The 21,415-nt window shown below is 46.1% G+C and overlaps 1 protein-coding gene across 9 annotated transcripts in view; it reads left to right on the top strand.

Annotated features, from left to right (window-relative positions):
• Positions 1-15,894: 15,894 nt before the first annotated feature.
• LOC139275031 (cilia- and flagella-associated protein 300-like) overlaps positions 15,895-21,415 on the top strand; it is a 106,458-nt gene continuing 100,937 nt past the window's right edge. For 3 of the 9 annotated variants that reach the window (XM_070891907.1, XM_070891909.1, XM_070891908.1), the window contains exons 1-2: positions 16,013-16,166; positions 16,540-16,621. In XM_070891907.1, the coding sequence (XP_070748008.1) occupies positions 16,060-16,166; positions 16,540-16,621 (189 nt within the window). In that variant the 5' untranslated portion in view covers positions 16,013-16,059. The other 6 variants (XM_070891915.1, XM_070891914.1, XM_070891911.1 and 3 more) reach the window with 6 other exon arrangements.

Below are 21,415 nucleotides of genomic sequence, written 5' to 3'. Positions count from 1 at the left end.
ATATTTGATTTTTTTTCGAAGTACCATCCCACCATCGAACGTCTCCTCGCCGGGCTCGAGGGTCGGAGCGTCGGCTGGCAGAATCGCTCCCTCGACCAGATACAGGACCTCGGGGCTTGGCTTCAAAAGAAGCACGGGGTGGGGGGTAGAAGCCATGCCCCTTTAACGATTGCTCAAGCCTTGCGCTAGCAGCTCATCCGTGAACGCTTTTCTGCCTGAAGGCTCAGCGGCAACTATTCAAAATGGACCATGTTTACTGTTTGGACCTGTTCCATAATGTTGTGTTGTGTTAATAATGGAACAAATAATGTAAATGATTCAGTTATAATTTAAAATATATATTTTATTCAAAATTTTAACTTGTTTGTACTTAACTTTAATTAAAATATTCTAGTATCAAACTTTAAACTATTAAGTTAAGATCACTTACAAACTTGTAAATTTACAGCACTTACAAAAAAAACTTTTAATGTGAGAACAGATACAACAGTAAGAACAATAATAATAACGACAACAGCAGCAAACAAAGGCTGCACCCATCTCTCTCCCACCTTATTCTAAGACAGCCCTCGGTGCTTGGTCTTGGTGACTCCACCCCTGCCCGCAGGCGGTAGTGCAGCGTTTCTCAGGTTGGTATCAAGCTTATTCTTTCGAGCTTTTTGGGTAATGCGCACATCTTGTGGGGCGGGCGGGGGGGGGGCATAGGCAGGCGGTAATGTGGAAGGCCCGGCTTGGGCCTCTTCAGAGGTTGGTCTGGGGATTGGAGTGGGAGTGGCAGTTGATTCCGTCAATGACCGCGGGGTCTGGGCGTGTTCCCTTTTGCCGCAGCTAGCTCCGACATTCCCTCACACTGTCGGTGAACATGGGGATCAGCTGCCTGCGACATTCCATCCCGAATGTGCCCGAATAGTGTTCCCATTTCTCGTGAGAGTGTTATTACTTCTTCCGACAGTCCCAATACCTCATCACCCACCCCACCGATGGTGTCTAGGAGTGATCGCGTAAGGTCAATGCTCTCCTCACTCATTGCCGTCATATAAACCACATCTGTTACATCCTGCATCTCAGGAGTGCTTTGTCGAGCTCTCCTTCCCCTCCTCGCCCTGAGTGTGGTTTGCTGCACCCCACTGGGCCCCACAGCCTTGGACGGTGGGGCCCTGGGTGTGGCTCACTGCATCCCACTGGAATCCGCAGCCTCGGACAGTGTGAAACCATGAAATGTCCCAACACTCGCACCACTCAGGAAAGGGGCTGGCACCTCAATGGGCGGCACCAGCACCTCCTCCAGAGTGAGTACAAGAGTGGGGGCTTTATCCTCACCCTCACCCTCATCCAATGCACTTGGTCAGATTGGAAGATGTTCTCCTCTTCAGGCTTGTCCATGTCTGAATCTTCTTCTGCATCGGCTTCAGCCTCGTCAGGGTTGGCCTCAAGTTCTGCAAAATATAACAGAACAGGCAAATGGTTAGCAGCAGAGGAGGGGGCAGGGTGACATGAGTAGACTCACACAGCACAGGCAGCAGGCTGATTTGAAGGACCACGATGAATGATAGCACATTGCATCAACCGAAACGTAGCTGACAGAGACAACCCCATGAACTGAAGCATGGCTAGCCCGCGCAGTATTTAACATTTAGCAAAGCCAGACTGTGGAATTTGCAGGACTTGCCCTCTCCCTCGAGTGTGGGTCCAGCTTGTGCAGTGGTGGTTATTTTCTCCAGGCAGGACCCATCAAAGCAGCGACCCTCTCTTCCACGGGTGTCAATGGATGCAGATTGGCTAGGCCTCCTCCTTTGTTGTGGGCCACCTTCCTCTGCAAAGGTGAAAATATAACTTTTTAGAAAGGGTGTCTTTCTGCTGGGTGGGACCTATACAGATGGTCACATTTACAATTGCAATTCCAGCGAATAAATGAAAATATTACTTACACTAACTGCTTGACCAAGGTGCTGCCACTTCTGTTTGCATTGGCCTCCAGACCTCTGGATGGTCACCATTGCACAGTAATCTTGTGAAAGATGGTTCCAGCGTTTCTTCATTTCTTTTGGTGAAATTTTTATTAGACCTCTGCTGGTGTCCAGCTCGTGTCATCTGGCCTCAATTACCAGGGCTTTCACTTTGTACTGTGAGAAATTCTTGGTCCTTGAGCCACATTGCATATTGTATTGCAGCTTCAATTTTTTCCACTCAGGATAAAAGTTTTCACATACAACTGGCTCTTTAAAAATGGCTGAATGCAGACCGGGAGGTGGTACTGGGCATGTGCGCCCATACCAGTCATGTAGAAAAAGCCTTTTTTTTTTCCATGCCTGCGCAGAAGGGGTGAGCCTCCTTTTTTCGGCGCAGACCTTAGATTCCACCCCCTCAAAGCAAAAGGACAGGCTGTGCGACAAAAAAATGGCGTAACTCTTCAAATGCGCAAAACAGGGCATTGGGGAAAATTGAGCCGTATACCCTTGAATTGTATATTAATTTCCATTGTTTGCATTTAGCCATGTTTCTAATATTCCCACTGCATTGTAGTTCACTACTGCAGTTCCGGCTTCCTATTTCCAATGTTTCTAGTGGGCATCTGCAATCATACCTGCCTGCTGACTGCCTTCTACCCTATGACATGTCTCGGCTGAGATTCTTCCGTGATCTTCCCTCCACCATTCATTTATATTCAATGATTTTCTGTTGCTACCTCTATGTTCCTCAGACGTCGCTTTGTACAACTTTAGTTTAAAGGAAGACCATTTTTGCTGTCGCAGTTCTTTTCATTCTGGAAGAATGCAGTTATTTAAGCTGTATATTCCAAAAATTTATTTTACTGGGATTAATATAATGAAGCTGAAATCACCACAGAAAATAGACTGAAAAAATATTGTTTGTGACTAGAGTTTACAAAAAGTTCCAGCAGGTCTAATTAGTCCCGTCCGCATCAGTCTTTCATGAAAAGCACAATAAAAGTTGGCAGTGTATCCGCATCTGCATGTTGTGCACTGTTGTTATTTTTGCAGCTTCTGAAACTTCTTGTAGCAGGACAGATAATGGGCAGAGGTGCAAAGCCACTTGGGAACGTGCTCTGCCATATACTCATTTTCCTGCTAATTTACAGGGGTCAGTCCAGTTGGGTCACAATGTGCTCACCTTATGGTAACGACATACAAATGAGGAAAACATGACTTCAACAGTAACATCTTGCATTTATATAGCACCTTTATATAACATAGTAGAATGCTCTAAGGTGCTTCACAGGAACGTGTTAAGAATGCCACTATGTTTCCCACCACTTTCACTCTTAAACCTGCAGTCTAGTGTCCAGAGCTTGGTGGAGGGCACCTTGGATCATAAAGTGAAGAGGTGCCTGTGCAAACACTCTGAGCATCTTTGTGCACTGAATCTTTTATCCGAATAAAAAAGGTTTATTGGAATAAAACAAATTTTGTACAGACAACTTTGTTCCACATGGGGCAGAGTGGGGCAGATGGAAGGAATGTTTGTGGACTACCACAGCAAATCTCTGTCTGCATGCAAATGACCATGGTGCTAGAAATATGGCCAGGGTCAGTTAATTAGCAAAACTGTCAGCAATTTGGGAAGCTGAGATGTAGAGCTAGTCTTAGTAGAGGAATCTGCAGCAGTAAATGTTGAGGAGCTGGGAGATACAAATCTGAGGCACTACAGTGCCACTACTGGTGGATGGGTGTAATGATAATGTGACAATATATTTTACATTAACGATTTGGACTCAGGAACCGGGAGTACAATTTCAAAATTTGCCGATGACGCCAAATTGGGAGGGTATAGGAAGAATGTAACAAAATACAAGACATTAATAAACTTGCAGAATGGGAGTATAATTTCAATATTGGTAAGTGTGAGGTGGTGCATTTTGGTAGGAAGAATAAATTCAGCCCAATTTGGAAGATTTGGAAGTGATTATTACCCATTTATAGAAAGTACCCTGTCGATGTGAAACTATTATCACAAGATTTGTCAAATGCATGAACATTGAAATGCTGGCATGAACTAGTTGGGCCGAATGGCATGTTTCTGTGCCATATATCCCAAGTAAATATTAACAGGTTGCTTAATTCATGATGTACAACCACCATTTAAAACTGTGTGTGTAATTTTCCTGTAAAAAGCATACTGACACATTCGATAGAGCTCCGAATAGAACAACTTGCATTTATATAGCACCTTTAATTTTTTTTTATTCGTTCCTGGGATGTAGGCATTGCTGGCAAGGCCAGTGTTTATTGCCCATCCCTAATTGCCCTTGAGAAGTTGGTGGTGAGCCGCCTTCTTGAGCCACTGCAGTCCTTGTGGTGAAGGTACTCCCACAGTGCTGTTAGGGAGGGAGTTCCAGGATTTTGACCAAGTGATGATGAAGGAACGGCGATATATTTTCATGTCCGGATGGTGTGTGACTTGGACGAGAACTTGCAGGTGATGGTGTTCCCATGCGCCTGCTGCCCTTGTCTTTCAACCCACTTAGGACCTGGACCATAGTTGAGCACAAACATCGGATCATTCACATCATTATCACGAATTACAGCCGCGTGGTCATGATACATGCTCTGCTTTTGCTGCCGGGTTTCCACATACTCAGAGGTCTGGGTGGACTAGGGAGAGCCTTGTCTTGAGGGCCCTCTTCATAAGAAGTTCGGTGGGTGGGACCCCTGTGAGTGAGTGGGGTCGTGTCCGATAAGCGAGCAGAACGTGAGACAAGCAGGTCTGCAAGGAACCATCCGTCACTTGCTTCAGGCTCTGCTTTATCGTTTGGACTGCCCGCTCCGCTTGGCCGTTGGAGGTGGGCTTGAAAGGAGCAGACCTGACATGCTTGATGCCGTTGCGAGTCATGAAATCGCTGAACTCTGAGCTAGTGAAAGAGGGTCCATTGTCACTGACAAGGACGTCGGGCAGGCCATGGGTGGCAAACATTGCCGTGAGGTTTTCAATGGTGGTTGTGGACATGCTGGATGACATTATCACACATTCAATCCATTTAGAGTTGGCATCCACAACTACGAGAAATATTTTCCCGAGGAAAGAACCGGCATAATCCATATGAATCCTGGACCATGGTTTGGACGACCATGACCACAGGCTCAGGGGAGCCTCCCTGGGCACATTGCTCAGTTGTGAGCAACTGTAGCATTAGTGCACGCATGATTCAAGATCTGAGTCGATGCCGGGCCACCACACATGCGATCTGGCAATGGCCTTCATCATGACTATGCCTGGGTGTGCACTGTGGAGGTCGCGTATAAAGGTCTCCCTGCCTTTTTTTGGCAAAACCACGCGATTGCCCCATAATAAGAAGTCAGACTGAATAGAAATGTAATTGCGGCGGTGAAAAGGCTTAAATTCTGTGATGTATGTAGCACTCAAATCACTGACTCCACACAGTCTGGTGTTGTAGTAACTGCTGTGACCTTGGTCCTTTATTGTGTGACTCCAGAGTGCCTCTCAGGTGTGGTGGGCAGCCTTTTATACTCTGACTCGCAGGTACTTTTGGGTCTCCCACCACAGTGCCCCTTGTGGTGCACCATTGTAACTATACATTTAATGTACATGGACAATACATAACATCTCACTCCCCCCCACCCCAGTTCCAAAAGCAAATTGCCGATAACCTCGGCCTTATTCGTCCTGGTTGATTTGTGAGTGTGAGTCCATGACCATCCACTTCCCTCTTCGCCCCGATGTAGAGATTATGCTTGCAATCCGGTGCAAGCATATGGTATTTACAGTCCTTGCATGAGTGATACAAGTACACAAACATAATCTCCAGTAGAAAGCAGGTACACATGGACAGTACATTAGTATGCATTGAAGAGTTATATCAAAAGGTTGCAGGTACACTGAACACTAATTAAATCTCAACTCCACTGGGTGAGGTGTGGTGGCGGTATACTGCCCCTTTTTGCCCGAGGTTATGGGCTGCGCTGAGACAGGGTATGGCAACTGGTGTGTTGCCTCTGTTCTCAGAAAATAGTTGCCTTTTGCGGCTTGTCTGCAGCTGCTGAACAATTGCATAAATCACATAAAATCAGAAATCGCATTAATCCATTGTTAGTCACAGATCCATTAACCCTTTTAACTGTGCATTGTGATATTAACTCTTTTCCCCAATCATCTCAATCATTTTAATCACAGTAATCATTTTAGTATCAAAATATTAACTCTTGTCTTAAATCACGTCATTATACAAATCACAGTAATCATTTTGATGCTAAAATTATTACAGTGATTAAAATGATTGAGATGATTGAGGAACACCAAAGTGCCCTTCAGATGTGGTGGTCAGCCTTTTATACTCTATCTCGCAGGTACTTTCGGGTCTTCTACCACAGTGCCCCTTGTGGTGCACCATTGTAACTATACATTTAATGTACATGGACAATACATAACAAATTCATCCTGCATTTCCTCGTGAATGGCTGACCAGTTTCCGCTTAGGACACAACTCTTTACTTAAGATAGCACAGGGTCCTGGCTGGTCCAGATTTTGATCTGGCTAGCCGTGACAGGTGACCACTCGCTCTCAAAAGCTTCCATAACCATTACCAAGTCTGCGGGCTGTTCCATTTCAACCCCGGTGGTGGGTAGTGGAAGCCGGCTGAGTGCATCAGCACAGTTGTCGGTGCCTAGTCTGTGGCGAATAACATAGTTGTACGCGGATAGTGTCAGTGCCCATCTTTGGATGCGGGCTGAAGCATTGGTGTTTATACCTTTGCTTTCAGAGAACCGTGAAATTAGCGGCTTGTGGTCAGTTTCCAGCTCAAATTGCAGGTCGAAAAGGTACTGGTGCATTTTCTTAACTGCATAAGCGCACGCTAAGGCCTCTTTTTCAACCATGCTATAGGCTCTTTCAGCCTTGGAAAGGCTCCTGGACGCATATGCAACCGGGTGGAGCTTCTCCGATACATTGGCTTGCTGCAGCACACAACCGATCCCGTACGATGAGGCATCACAAACTAGCACTAATCGTTTGCATGGGTCATATAGTACGTAACTTATTAGAGCATAACAGGTTCCTAGCTTTCTCGAAGGCTGTGTCTTGAGATTTACCCCAAACCTAGTCATTACTCTGATGTAGCAACATGTGCAAAGGTTCTAACAACGTGCTCAACCCAGGTAGAAAGTTACCAAAGTAATTGAGGAGTCCCAGGAATGAATGCAGCACCATCACATTTTGGGGTCTAGGTGCATTCTTGATGGCCTCCGTCTTGGAATCCGTGGGCCTGATGCCTTCAGCTGCGATCTTCCTTCCCAAAAATTCAACCGCTGGCACTAGGAAAACACACTTGGAGCGTTTCAGCCGGAGTCCCACTCTGTCCAGGCGATGCAGGACTTCTTCCAGGTTGTGTAGGTGTTCTGTGGTGTCACGACCGGTGATCAGGAAGTTGTCTTGGAACACGACAGTCCTCGGGACGGATTTTAGCAAGCTCTCTATGTTCCTCTGGAATATTGCAATAGCCGAACGAATCCCAAAGGGGCATCGGTGGTAAATAAACAGTCCCTTGTGCATGTTAATACACGACAGCTTTATCGAGGATTCAGCTAGCTCTTGAGTCATGTAGGCGGAGGTCAGGTCCAACTTGGAAAACGACTTCCCACGTTGCAAATAGGTCATCTGCCTTCGGTAGTGGGTACTGGTCCTGTAGCGAGACTTGGTTGATTGTCACCTTGTGATCGCCTGGGTGATCGTGATGGCTCTGCTCAGGTCTAGGTTTTCGGCAGCCAGCAGCTTGTGAAGAATAACCTCGTGGCTGATTCCCAACATGAAAAAGTCCCGCAGCATTTCCCCCAATGCAACTCCGAATTCGCAGGGCCCAGCAAGACGTCGCAGGTCGGCGACAAATCCCGCCACGTCCTGCCCCACAGCGCAATGGTGCGTGTAAAAGCGATACCTGGCCATGAGGATGCTCTCCTTCAGTTTTAAGTGGTCACGGACCAGCGTGCACAGCTTGGTGTAATCCTTCTGTGATGGTTTCGTTGGGGAGAGGAGATTCTTGATGAGTCCGTATATTTGGACCCACAAACGGTGAGGAGGACAGCCCTGCGTTTAACGGCGTTGTCGGCTCCTTCCAGTCTGTTGGCCACGAAGTACTGGTCGAGGCAATCAATGAAATCTTCCCAATCTTCTCCTTCAACAAATCATTCTAAAATACCAATGGCAACCATGGTTGCATGAAAGTTAATATTTCTTTACTCTTTGCCAATTATTGTGTATGAAATAATCTCACGAAGCTGAGTACTGTAAGCTGAAACTAGTATAACCTTGGGCTCTTTATTATAACTCCAGAGGGCCTAAACAACAAGGTAGCAAGCCTTTTTTACCAGCACAGCATGAGGTGTGGGTGACCCATAGGACTCCCGCAGTCATGCCTTCTGGTGGCATCTATATATAATTACATACATGACACAGATGAAAGGTCATCGGCCTGAAACATTGACTTTGTTTCTCTCTCTACAGATGCTGCCTGATCTGCTGAGTATTTGCAGCATTTTCTGTTTTTATTTCAGAGTGGTTGATTGGCATTGCATTTGTTGTGTATGCAATAACTGTTAGACTGAGTACTGTTTTAACTCCGAGAGGTATGACCTTGGCTCAGCTTTATTAAGGCCCAAAGTGACTAATATACAAAATGGCTGGCCTTTTATACTTGGGCTGCACACAAGTGCGTGCAGCCCAATGGCCTCCAACAGTGACGCCATCTAGTGGCTAGTGATCCCAAAAGTATGTCATGACAATATTCCCTCTGAGATATTGAGACGGTCCGGTGTTTTAAGCTCCCGGGTTGACCGTCTCAGTTCAACTCCAGCCTTGGGTGAGTGTTCAGAGTCTATTGTGACTGGTGGCTGGGTGGCTGACCTGGTGGGAGTGGCAATGGCCATGTCAGGGATTGAAAGTCCATTTTCATTGAACATGTCAGTGATTGAAAGTCCCGATTCACTGATGACCACTGAATCCTCTGATGACTGGGGATAGGTTGGTTGGTCGTCGATTATCTCTTCCTCTAACTGTTCCGGTTCATCTGTGTGCCGCAGCTTTGTCTGATCCATATGTTTCCTGCATGTTTGCCCATTTTTGAGATTGACAACAAATACTCTGTTGCCCTCCTTGGTCATGACCGTACCCGCGATCCACTTGGGACCCTGACCATAATTCAGAACATATACAACATGATTCTATATTCAACATGATTATTCAAGTCAGGGTTACAAGAAATAGCTTGGTCTTAAGACCTCTCTTCTTCATTAGTTCAGCACGCGAGACCCCGGTAAGCGTGTGTGGTCTTGTCCTGTAACTAAGCAGTATGCATGACAGGCAGGTCTGCAGTGACCCTTGAGTTACTCGCTTCATACTCTGCTTTATGATTTGGACAGCATGTTCTGCTTGCCCATTGGATGCAGGTTTGAACGGTGCTGACCTTGCATGTTTGATACCATTGAGTTTCATGAACTCTTGAAACTCCTGACTGGTGAAGCACGATCCGTTGTCGCTAACAACGATGTCAGGCAGACCATGTGTCGCGAACATGACACTGAGAATCTCAATGGTAGCTGTGGATGTGCTGGATGACAGGATTATACACTCTATCCACTTCGAATATGCATCCACTACAACTAAAAACATCTTCCCCAGGAAGGGATCTGCAAAGTCTATGTGGATCCTGGACCATGGTTTGGATCACAGACTCAGTGGCGATTCCTCTAGTGCTTTGCTGAGCTGCATGCAAGTGTTGCTCTGATGCACACATGATTCCAGCTCGGAGTCAATTCCCGGCCACCATACATGAGACCTGGCGATGGCTTTCATCATTACAATGCCGGGATTTGTGCTATGTAGCTCACGTACAAATTTCTCTCTCCCATTCTTGGGCATAATAACACGATTGCCCCACAGTATACAATCCGACTGAATAGACAGTTCGTCTTTGCGACGAATGTAAGGTTTGGTCTCCTCGCACATTTGCTTGGGTATGGCAGACAAATTACCTTTGAGGATGCAACTTTTCACCACCAATAAAATCGGGTCTGGCTGGTCCAGGTCTTAACTTGTTGAGCCGTGACAGGGGTTCCTTCACTCTCAAAAGCATCCATAACTAACAATAGGTCTGCCGGTTGTGGTGTTTCCACCTCCGGTGTGGGCAACGGCAGACAGCTCAAAGCATCGGCACAATTCTCGGTGCCAGGTTTATGGCGAATGACATAATCATAAGCGGATAATACCAGCGCCCACCTCTGGATGTGGGTTGAAGCATTGGTATTGATACCTTTGTTTTCAGAGAACAGTGAAATGAGCAGCTTGTGATCTGTCTCCAGTTCAAACCGAAGACCAAACAGGTACTGATGCATCTTTTTAACCTCATACACACAGGCTAGTGCTTCTTTCTCTATCATACTGTAGGCTCTTTCCGCTTTGGACAAACTTTTTGAAGCATATGTGACTGGTTGGTTTACCCGACTCATTAGCTTGTTGGAGTATGCAACCAATTCCATACGACGAAGCATCACAGGCCAATACTAAATGTTTACATGGGTCATAATGTACCAGCAGCTTGTTAGAGAAAAGCAGATTAGTGGCTTTCTCAAAATCTCTGTCTTGAGATGCACCCCATACACAGTTGTTGCCTTTTCTTAGCAGCATGTGCAGTAGTTCTAATAAGGTGTTCAATTTAGGTAGAAAGTTACCGAAGTAGTTGAGTAGACCCAGGAACGAACGCAGCTCCATCACATTCTACGGCTTGGGTGCATTCTTGATGACCTTGGTTTTCGCGTCCGTGGGCCTGATGCCGTCAGCAGCAATTTTCCTCCCCAGGAATTTGATCTCTGGTGCCATGAAGACACACTTCTAATGTTTCAGTCTGAGTCCCACTTTGTCCAGATGATGTAGAACCTCTTCCAGGTTGTTCAGATGTTCCTTGGAGTCACGACCTGTGATCGAGATGTCACTTGGAACATGACGGTTCTGGGCACGGACTTCAGTAGACTCTCCATATTCATCTGAAATATTGCTGCAGCCGAGCGAATTCCAAAAGGACACCTGTGATAAGTAAACAGTCCTTTGTGCGTGTTAATGCACGTAAGTCTCTTCGACGTCTCATGTAGGCCGACGTCAAGTCCAGTTTGGTGAACAACTTCCTCCCGGCTAGCGTTGCAAACAAGTCATCAACCTTCGGTAATGGGTACTGATCCTGTTTCAAAACCCTGTTGATTGTAGCCTTGTAGTTTCCACAGATTCTGACTGTGCCATCACTTTTCAGCACAGGAACAATGGGACTGGCCCATTCATTAAATTCAACCGGTGATATGATCCCTTCACGCTGCAGTCTGTCCAGTTCGATTTCGACCTTCTCGCTCATCATATACGGAACTGCCCGAGCTTTATGATGGACGGGTCTTGCATCCAAGTCCAAGTGGATCTGCACCTTGGCTCCCATGAAGTTGCCGATGCCTGGTTCGAACAACGAGGGGAAGTTGCTAAGTACTTGGGCACATGTATCTTTCTCCGACAACAAAAGCCTTGATGTCGTTCCAATTGCATCTGATTTTTTCAAGCCAGTTCCTGCCGAACAGCGTTGGGCCATTGCCTGGGACAATCCATAGCGGTAACTCGTGAACCGCACCGTCATACGACACTTTAATTGTGGCATTGTCAATCACCGTTCTGAGTTCTTTGGTGTATGTGCGCAACATGGCATTGACTGGACTCAGCCTGGGCCTCACAGCCTTAGTATCCCACAGATTGTCGAATGCCCTCTGGCTCATTATTGATTGACTCGCCCCCGTGTCCAGTTCCATCGATACCGGCACCCTATTAAATTTCACATTGATCATTATCGGTTTGCTCTTAGTTAGGAACGAGTATAGTCCATACACTTCTTCGTCTGGTATCTCGGATTGCGAATCCGGATCCGCGCTAGTCTGACCATCATCCGCCATGTGTCGCAGCACGCTTGCTCATCTGTGGACACTTGCGCTGGAGATGTCCCACTCTCAGACAGCCTTTGCAACTATATTGCTTAAATCGGCACTGCTGGTGCCGGTGATTTCCCCCACAATGCCAACACAGAGAAATCGGATGCCTCCCCGCTAGTGGACTTTGGGCAGCCACAGGTTTCGCGTACGCAGTCAGGTAGGCCCTGCCATGTGCTGCTCTGCCGAACGCCGAATCAATCATATTTACAGTACTTGCCGAGTTTCAATTTTTTACTGATATTTGCTTTATAATTCTATCCGTCGTCATGCATGACTGAGTGATCGTGATGGCCCTGCTCAACCTCTCCACCGCCAGTAATTTATGCAGGGTCACCTCGTGGTTGATGCCGATTACAAAGAAGTCCCACAGCAGGTCTGCCAACACAGCACTGAACTTACACGGTCCCACTAGACGTCTCAGGTCGGCAACGAATTTCGCCGCATTCTGGCCCTCTGAGCGAACGTGCGTGTAAAATCTGTATCTCAAGATGATGATGTCTTTGTCTGGCTTAAGGTGGTCCTGCACCAGTGTACACAATTCTTCATACGTCTTCTCTGTTGGACTCACAGGCAGGAATAGATTCTTTATCAGACCATAAATTTTTGGACCGCAAACCGTGAGGAACACCACCCGGCGCTGATCTGTGTCGCTGACCTCCTCCATTTTGTTAGCCACGAAGAACTGGCTCAAACAGCTCACAAAGTCTGCCCAATCTTCTCCTTCCACAAATCGCTCCAATAATCCAATTGTGCTCATTTTTGCATGCAAAGTTTCTTGTTGCGTTGTCACCAAATGTTGTGCATGCAATAACTGTTAGACCTGAGTACTGATTAACTCCAAGAGGTATGACCTTGGTTCAGCTTTATTAAGGGCCAAAGTGACTAATATACAAATGACTGGCCTTTTATACTTGGGCTGCACACATGTGCGTGCAGCCCAATGACCTCCAACAGTGACACCACCTAGTGGCTAGTGATCCCAAAAGTACATGCATGAAAGCATTAACAATTATGACCTTGTTAAGAACATAAGAAATAGCAGGAGTCAGCCATATGGCCCCTCGAGCATTAAAGAGGTACTTACGCTGTTAAGTTCCAGCTCTATTTATCTGCAGTGAGTTTAATGGACAATTAATGTGCAATTCCAGCAAGTTCTTAAAAAATAACAGGGAAGCTAAGGGCGAGATACCGTTTGGGTGGAACAAATGGTGGAACGGCGCAAATCAACCAACACATTCTGGAGATTCGCAACTCACGCTGTGTCTCTCAATCTCTTGAACTTGCTAGCCGATTGCATATTAATAAAGGCATGCGTCATTAACACGCTATTATTTTTCCAGCACAATTCAGGCCCATGTTTCTTTCCACAGGTGCCAAAAACATAAAAACATAGAAAATAGGTGCAGGATTAGGCCATTTGGCCCTTCGAGCCTGCACCGCCATTCAATAAGATCATGGCTGATCATTCCCTCAGTACCCCTTTCCTGTTTTCTCTCCATATCCCTTGATCCCCTTAGCCGTAAGGACCATATCTAACTCCCTCTTGAATATATCCAATGAACTGGCATCAACAACTCTCTGCGGCAGGGAATTCCACAGGTTAACAACTCTCTGAGTGAAGAAGTTTCTCCTCATCTCAGTCCTAAATGGCATACCTGTTAGCCTAAGGCTAACCCCTGGTTCTGGACTTCCCCAACATCGGGAACATTCGTCCCGCATCTAACCTGTCCAGTCCCGTCAGAATCTTATATGTTTCTATGAGATCCCCTCTCATCCTTCTAAACTCCAGTGAATAAAGGCCCAGTTGATCCAGTCTCTCCTCATATGACAGTCCAGCCATCCCAGGAATCAGTCTGGTGAACCTTCGCTGCACTCCCTCAATAGCAAGAATGTCCTTCCTCAGATTAGGAGACCAAAACTGAACACAATATTCCAGGTGGGGCCTCACTAAGGCTCTGTACAACTGCAATAAGACCTCCCTACTCCCATACTCAAATCCCCTAGCTATGAAGGCCAACATACCATTTGCCTTCTTCACCACCCGCTGTACCTGCATGCCAACTTTAAATGACTGATGAACCATGACACCCAGGTCTCGTTGCACCTCCCCTTTTCATAATCTGCCGCCATTTAGATAATATTCTGCCTTCATGTTTTTGCCCCCAAAATGGATAACCTCACTTTATTTATCCACATTATACTGTATCTGCCATGCATTTGCCCACTCACCTAACCTGTCCAGGTCACCCTGCAGCTCTTAGCGTCCTCCTCACAGCTCACACTGCCACTCAGTTTCGTGTCATCTGCAAACTTGGAGATATTACACTCAATTCCTTCATCTAAATTGTTAATGTATGTTGTAAAGAGCTGGGGTCCCAGCACTGAGCCCTGCGGCACTCCACTAGTCACTGTCATTCTGAAAAGGACCCGTTTATCCCGACTCTCTGCTTCCTGTCTGCCAACTAGTTCTCTACCCACGTCAGTACATTACCCCCAATACCATGTGCTTTGATTTTGCACACCAATCTCTTGTGCGGGACCTTGTCAAAAGCCTTTTGAAAGTCCAAATACATCATATCCACTGGTTCTCCCTTGTCCACTCTGCTACTTATGTCCTCAAAAAATTCCAGAAGATTCATCAAGCATGATTTCCCTTTCATAAATCCATGCTGACTTGGACCGATCCTGTCACTGCTTTCCAAATGCGTTGCTATTTCATCCTTAATGATTGATTCCAACATTTTCCCCACTACTGATGTCAGGCTAACCAGTCTATAATTACCCGTTTTCTTTCTCCCTCCTTTTTTTAAAAAGTGGTGTTACATTAGCTACCCTCCAGTCCATAGGAACTGATCCAGAGTCGATAGACTGTTGGAAAATGATCACCAATGCATCCACTATTTCTAGGGCCACTTCCTTAAGTACTCTGGGATGCAGACTATCAGGTCCCGGGGATTTATCGGCCTTCAATCCCATCAATTTCCCGAACACAATTTCCAGCCTAATAAGGATATCCTTCAGTTCCTCCTTCTCACTTGACCCACTGTCCCCTAGTACATTCGGAAGGTTATTTGTGTCTTCTTTCATGAAGACAGAACCGAAGTATTTGTTCAATTGGTCTGCCATTTCTTTGTTCCCCATTATAAATTCACCTGAATCCGACTGCAAGGGACCTAAGTTTGTCTTCACTAATCTTTTTCTCTTCACATATTTAAAGAAGCTTTTGTAGTCAGTTTTTATGTTCCCTGCAAGCTTCCTCCCGTATTCTATTTTCCCCCTCTTAATTAAACCCTTAGTCCTCCTCTGTTGAATTCTAAATTTCTCCCAGTCCTCAGGTTTGTTGCTTTTTCTGTCCAATTTATATGCCTCTTCCTTGGTTTTAACACTATCCTTAACTTCCCTTGTTAGCCACGGTTGAGCCACCTTCCCCATTTTATTTTTACTCCAGACAGGATGTACAGTTGCTGAAGTTCATCCATATGATCTTTAAATGTTTGCCATTGCTTATCCACCGTCAACCCTTTAAGTATCCTTTGCCAGTCTATTTTAGCCAATTTACGCCTCATACCGTCGTAGTTATCTTTCCTTAAGTTCAGGACCCTAGTTTCCGAATTAACTGTGTCACTCTGCATCTTAATAAAGAATTCTACCAAAGGGCCTCGCACAACAAGATTGCTAATTAGTCCCTTCTCATTACACATCACCCAGTCTAGGATAGCCAGCTCCCTAGTTGGCTGTGTCATTTGTAAAATGGTCGGAGTTGAAAAACTGGATTAATATTTTGAAGTTTCACACAATTACTTCAGAAGTTAAAGAGAAATTTCCCCTCGTTAACTTCTTGGAAGTTTTGCATGTCATGGACCTTCTTCCTCCACCTTAAAACAAACTGGGCACAATCTGTGCGGGCATCCCGCTTGCACTTTTCCTGTTACAAATACTTGCTTGAAATCTAGATGTGACTATGTGAACAGCTGAACAAAACAGACAACCAGGAACCGACAGGTTGGTAGCAGGAGTCCAGGGAAGTATTTGAGCGCAGCAGGACGTTTCCTAGCAACTCGCAAATTGGAGCAAAGCATGGCTGTGGATAGGGGTGCGGAACGAGCTTTTACTTTCAGGCATCTGAGTAACAAGAAGATCAACTTCATGGAAGATAATAAAATCAGAGATCTGTTTGCGAAATGGTAAAAGCTGCGGTAACGGGGGCCCCACGGCAGCGAAGTGAGGAGGGCTCAGGCTGGGGGTCAGAGTGTCCATTGAGCAGAAACATAGGCCAGGGAAGCCTTAGCAGAAAGTTCCCGGCTCATTCATTAAGTTAATAGGCTCATTTATTTATGTAACTAACGGATTATTATTATTATTTACATTTATTAACCGGCCAGAGGGAAGACTCTGAATTGAGGGCTTTTAAAGAATTGTGACTACTTTTAAAATAAAATCCCTGGCATTTTATTGCTTAAAAACGACTCAATCACCTTTTAAAAGCTGATATTGAAATGACACGCGTTGTAATAAACAATGTTCCCCCTCTTATTTTTGCATTTTCCGCCCTGTTAGGTCAATGCACGGAAGGATCACTGTCCAGATTTTCAGTTTTGATGAATACTTTCAGGCTTATGATAAGGATAAATTTGTACTGGTAAGTGCTGTTTTAACTTCCCGTTATTTTTTCATAAATGATCAAAGTACATATTTAGCCAATGGTATTTTTGTCGCTACGAAAATGTCTATAATTTATCTTCAAATGTCCTGCAACAGAATCTTGTTTAGCGATCATATAATTTTGAAAACCCTTCTTTGATTTATCGATCTCGTATCCAATAATTGTTTTGGGCTGATACATATCTAACAGTTTTTGTTTATCAGATCTCAACTCAAAATTGCTGTTAAAATTATCTTTTTAAATATAATTTTTAAAGCAGTAGTGGATAAAATAATCTCTTGAATGCTGTTATGAATATCAATGTATTATGATTAACCTGTTGCTATGATTAAGGCAAATTATTTATAATGGCTTTGATCTGTTCAGAAGTATATGGCAGTGTTAATGCAGAATTAGGCCATCAAATCACACCACATGCTGTGTGTAGAAATTAATGACGTTGCACTGCTCTAGATCACATGCTCTGACTATACTAGAACTTTTCTATCCTAGAAATTTTTGTCTACAAAATGAATAGTAACCTTTTATTGTTTGTCCTACTGAATATTTATGCCTTTCAAATTCATAGGGGTTTGTGCTCAGTAGGAAAATTGTACCAAAACTGTGCTTGAAATTGTACTACTGGTTAGGTTATAGTTCAAATTCCCAATCAAATTAATTTGCATAATTATGAAAAATCAAGGTAGTGTTTCCGCATTGGACGCAATCGACAATTCTGGTGTAAATTGGACCCAAAATTTCACCTGTTTTGAAAAGTGTTTCCCTCCCTTCCCCTGAGTTTCCGCTCAAACTTATTTGCATATCAGCCAGATACCTCCACAGTGCACCAGATACCTCCACCCTGTGTGGTGACATCATCCAGTGTACAACGCATCTTTGACGCCTCTGTCGCGATATTTGCTTTGTATGGCTGCCATACCGGCAGGCAGCTGTACAGCCTGAAAAAAGTGGCGGTTAAAGAGCGGTTTTCGGGCAGAATCGCTGAGAAAAGAAGGTAAGTTAATCTCTTTATTTATTTCTGCATGTTTTCATTAGTTTTAAGAGTGGGGAAGTGTGTGTGTGGATCGGAGAAGTTTTAGTTATTTTTTTTTCCCCTTCTGTTTTTTTTCCTCGCATGGCGGCAGCCTCCGGTTGTGAAATAAAGTTGGTCTCCTGAGCTTCTGCCCCGTTGGTGCCGAGGATGAGTGTGCAACACCACTTTTTAGCACTGCTCTCTCATCTTTGAGAGTTAAAACTGAATTTGGCAATTTGAGGCTGCACCTAACGCCCGGCGCTAAGGCGGTGACACCGCCTCAAAAATGGCGGTACTGAATTTTGACCCCTTTCATTTATATGGTGCCTTTCATGACCTTAGGATGTCCCCAAGCGCTTTATAGCCATTGAAGTACTTTTGAAGTGTAGTCACTGTTGTAATGTAGGAAACAAGGTAGCCAATTTGTGCACAGCAAGGTCCCACAAACAGTAATGAAATAACAAGATAATTTGCTTCAACAATGTTGATTGAGGGATAAATCTTCTTCTTAGACAGTCCCTCGGAGTCGAGGATGACTTGCTTCCACATTAAATATGAGTTCTGAGGTGACTGATGAGTTCAATGCGGGACCTACAGTCTCTGTTGCAGGTGGGGCAGGCGTTGTTTGAAGGAATGGGTGGGTGGGGTCTTGGGTTGCCGTGCACTCCTGCTCTCTACGCTTGGCTTCAGCTTGCTCCCGGCGATGAGATTCGAGGTGTTTGGCACCTTACCGGATGCTTCTCCACTTTGAGCGGTCTTGCGCCAGGGATTCCCAGGTGTCGGGATGATGCACTTTTTCAAGGAGGCTTTGAGGGTGTCCCTCCTGGGGTCCGCTTGCTGTGTCGGAGCTCCGAGATTTTAGGAGTCTCGTATCGGGCATCGGATGATGTGGCCCGTCCAACGGAGCTGATCGATGCTGGGGATGTTGACCTGAGCGAGCACACTGATGTTGGTGCGCCTATCCTAAGAACATAAGAAATAGGAGCAGGAGTAGGCCATTTGGCCTCTCGAGCCTTCTCCGCGATTTAATAAGATCATGGCTGATCTGATCTTGGGCTCAGCTCCACTTCCTTGCCTGCTCCCCATAACTCTTTATCCTCTTATCGCTCAAAGATCTGTCTATCTCTGCCTTAAATATATTCAATGACCCAGCCTCCACAATTCTCTGGGGCAGAAAATTCCATAGATTTACAACCCTCTGACAGAAGAAATTCCTCCTCATCTCAGTTTTAAATGGGCTGCCCCTTATTTTGAGACTATGCCCCTTGTTTTAGTTTCCCCTATGAGTGGAAATATTCTCTCTGCATCGTGCCAAAGGATTAGCAGGATCTTGCGGAGGCAGCATTGATAGTACTTCTCCAGCGCTTTGAGAACCTGCTGAACATAGTCCATGTCTTTGAAGCATATAGGAGGGTGGGTATCACTATTGCTCTGTAGACCATGAGCTTGGTGCTGGATTTGAGATCCTGGTCGTCAAACACTCTCTTCCTCAGGCGACCGAATGCTGCACTGTCACACTGAAGGCGGTGTTGGACTTAGTCATCAACATCTGCCCTTGTTGACAGTAGGCTACCGAGGTATGGAAAATGGTCCATGTTGAAAATAAATATTGACCAAGACACTGGGCTAAACTTCCCTGCTCTTCGTCGAAATAGTGCATGGGATCTTTTACGTCCACCTGAAGCGGAGAGAGGGGCCTCAGTTTAATGTCTCATCTGAAAGATGACGGGGCCGAAATTCAGGGACCCGATAAGGTTCTTTACCGCCCGTTTGTGGCAGCCTTGCGGTGGAATCCAATAGCCGCTGCTTTGCTGTCAACTGGCCGTCACGACCAAAATTTACCATGGGAGTTTTTGGGGCGTTGTCTGCTTCCGCACCGATCGGCCGACTTCCATGGCGGTATGGGGTTTGCGGCAGTGATGACGCAATCAAAGTGTGCTCCGCTGCTGCTCCGCCCCCGAACCTATTTTCAGGATAAAAAAGGCTGGCTGGTTTGTGACAGTGCCCCCGCCAGCTTTTTGGGTCGGTACACTGTTGGAGACCGTCAGCTGATGTGTTGCGATCGGGTTTTTGCTAATCGGAATTTTTCACGGATTTTTGTCCAACTTTGGAAAAACGGCAGCAGACTTGTGAGAACTTTTGCAGAGTGAGCAAACCTTTTTCACTCACTCATTAGTCGTGGCTGGTGGCCGTTATTCTCTGCTCCACAGAGGCAACGAAGTGAGCCTGCAGCTATAATGGGCTCAGTGTTGGCAGGGGAATGCCTTCTGCACATTGTCAGAGACAGGAAGGCACGGGTCCTGAGGCAACGAGCAAGGGAGGCAGCAGCCATGGCTGCCCAACACGTAGAAGGGCCTGCAGATGGCCACAGATCTCAACATCCAGAGGCTGGACAGGAGGGAAATGACGTGAGGAGGAGGATGAGGTACGCTGACCCCTCGCACCAGATAGTGGGTGAGGAACCTTGCCAACAGCAGACTGCAGAGGCTCCACAACATCAACAGGAAGAGGGAGAAGTTGCTCAACCAGCTGGCATCGGAGGGGCCCAGCACATACCTCTGACAAGGAGGCCCTTTAAGCCAAGGGTGTACCGACGTCCATTTTCCATCCTGCAGCTCAGCAACAAGCAATGTGTGCGAAGAACGAAGAACATCCTGACCGAGCTCTGCAGTATCCTGTGGTCAGATCTGGAGCCTCATACAAGGCTGAGGACAGCTCTTCAGCGTTGAGACAAAACTGACCATAGCTCTGAACTTTTACGCTACCGGCTCGTTCCAATCTGCAAGTGCAGATATCTCTAATATCTCACAGTTCTCCGCCCATTGTTCCATCTAGCAGGTCACTAATGTGCTATAAAAGAGAAGACTCCAATATATCTCCTTCCCGATGACCAGGGAGAAGCAAGTGGAGCGCCAGACCGGATTGCAGGGTTCCCCAAGGTGCAAGGGGCCATCGACTGCACACACGTCGGAACGAGGGCGCCACAACACCATCCAGAAATATTCATCAACAGAAAAGGATACCACTTCCTGAATGTGCAGCTGGTGTGCGACCACCAACGACGGATCCTGGCAGTTGATGCCAGGATCCAGGCAGCAGCCATAATGCCTTCATCCCGTGCCAAAGCAGTGTGCCCGCCCTCTTCACTGAGCCAAACAAAGATTGTGGGTGGCTGCTTGGGGGATAAGGGATATCCCCTGTCCACTTGGCTGCTCACTCCACTTCGCAACCCCAGGACTGCGACCAAGCATGCCTACAACGACGCTCATTCTGGTACCAGATGCATCATTGAGCACTGTATTGATATGCTGAAACAAAGGTTCCGTTGCCTGGACCACTCTGATGGAACATTGCAGTACTCGCCTGAACAGGTCTTTGTGGTCATCTGCTGCATGCTACATAACCTGGCTGTCATGAGGGGACAGCAGCTGGAGGTCGATCCAGCAGTACCACCGCAGGAGGAGGCGCAGGAGGAGGTGGAGGACTAGGATGCGCGTCACGAGCCACCCAGGAGGTGCCGTCGCCATCCAACCCTGTAGGGTAAGTGCAGACACTTCTGATTGCTGTTCGATTCAGATAATTTCATCCCCGAATGACCCTTCATCTTCTACTTTCCATGGCCATCCCAATGAGTGGCTTGATACATAATTGCCCACCGTCACATTATACACCTGCCCAGATATAGGTGTAAAAATGAAGATTTAATCATCAAAATCATTCCAAACAACGAACACAACAAAAAGCGGTGCAGAAAAGTA

This window comes from Pristiophorus japonicus, chromosome 10, assembly GCF_044704955.1.
Source record: "Pristiophorus japonicus isolate sPriJap1 chromosome 10, sPriJap1.hap1, whole genome shotgun sequence".
Lineage (NCBI taxonomy): Eukaryota > Metazoa > Chordata > Chondrichthyes > Pristiophoridae > Pristiophorus > Pristiophorus japonicus.
Note: the sequence above shows the minus strand (reverse complement) of the source record. Positions and strands in the feature narration are given on the sequence as shown.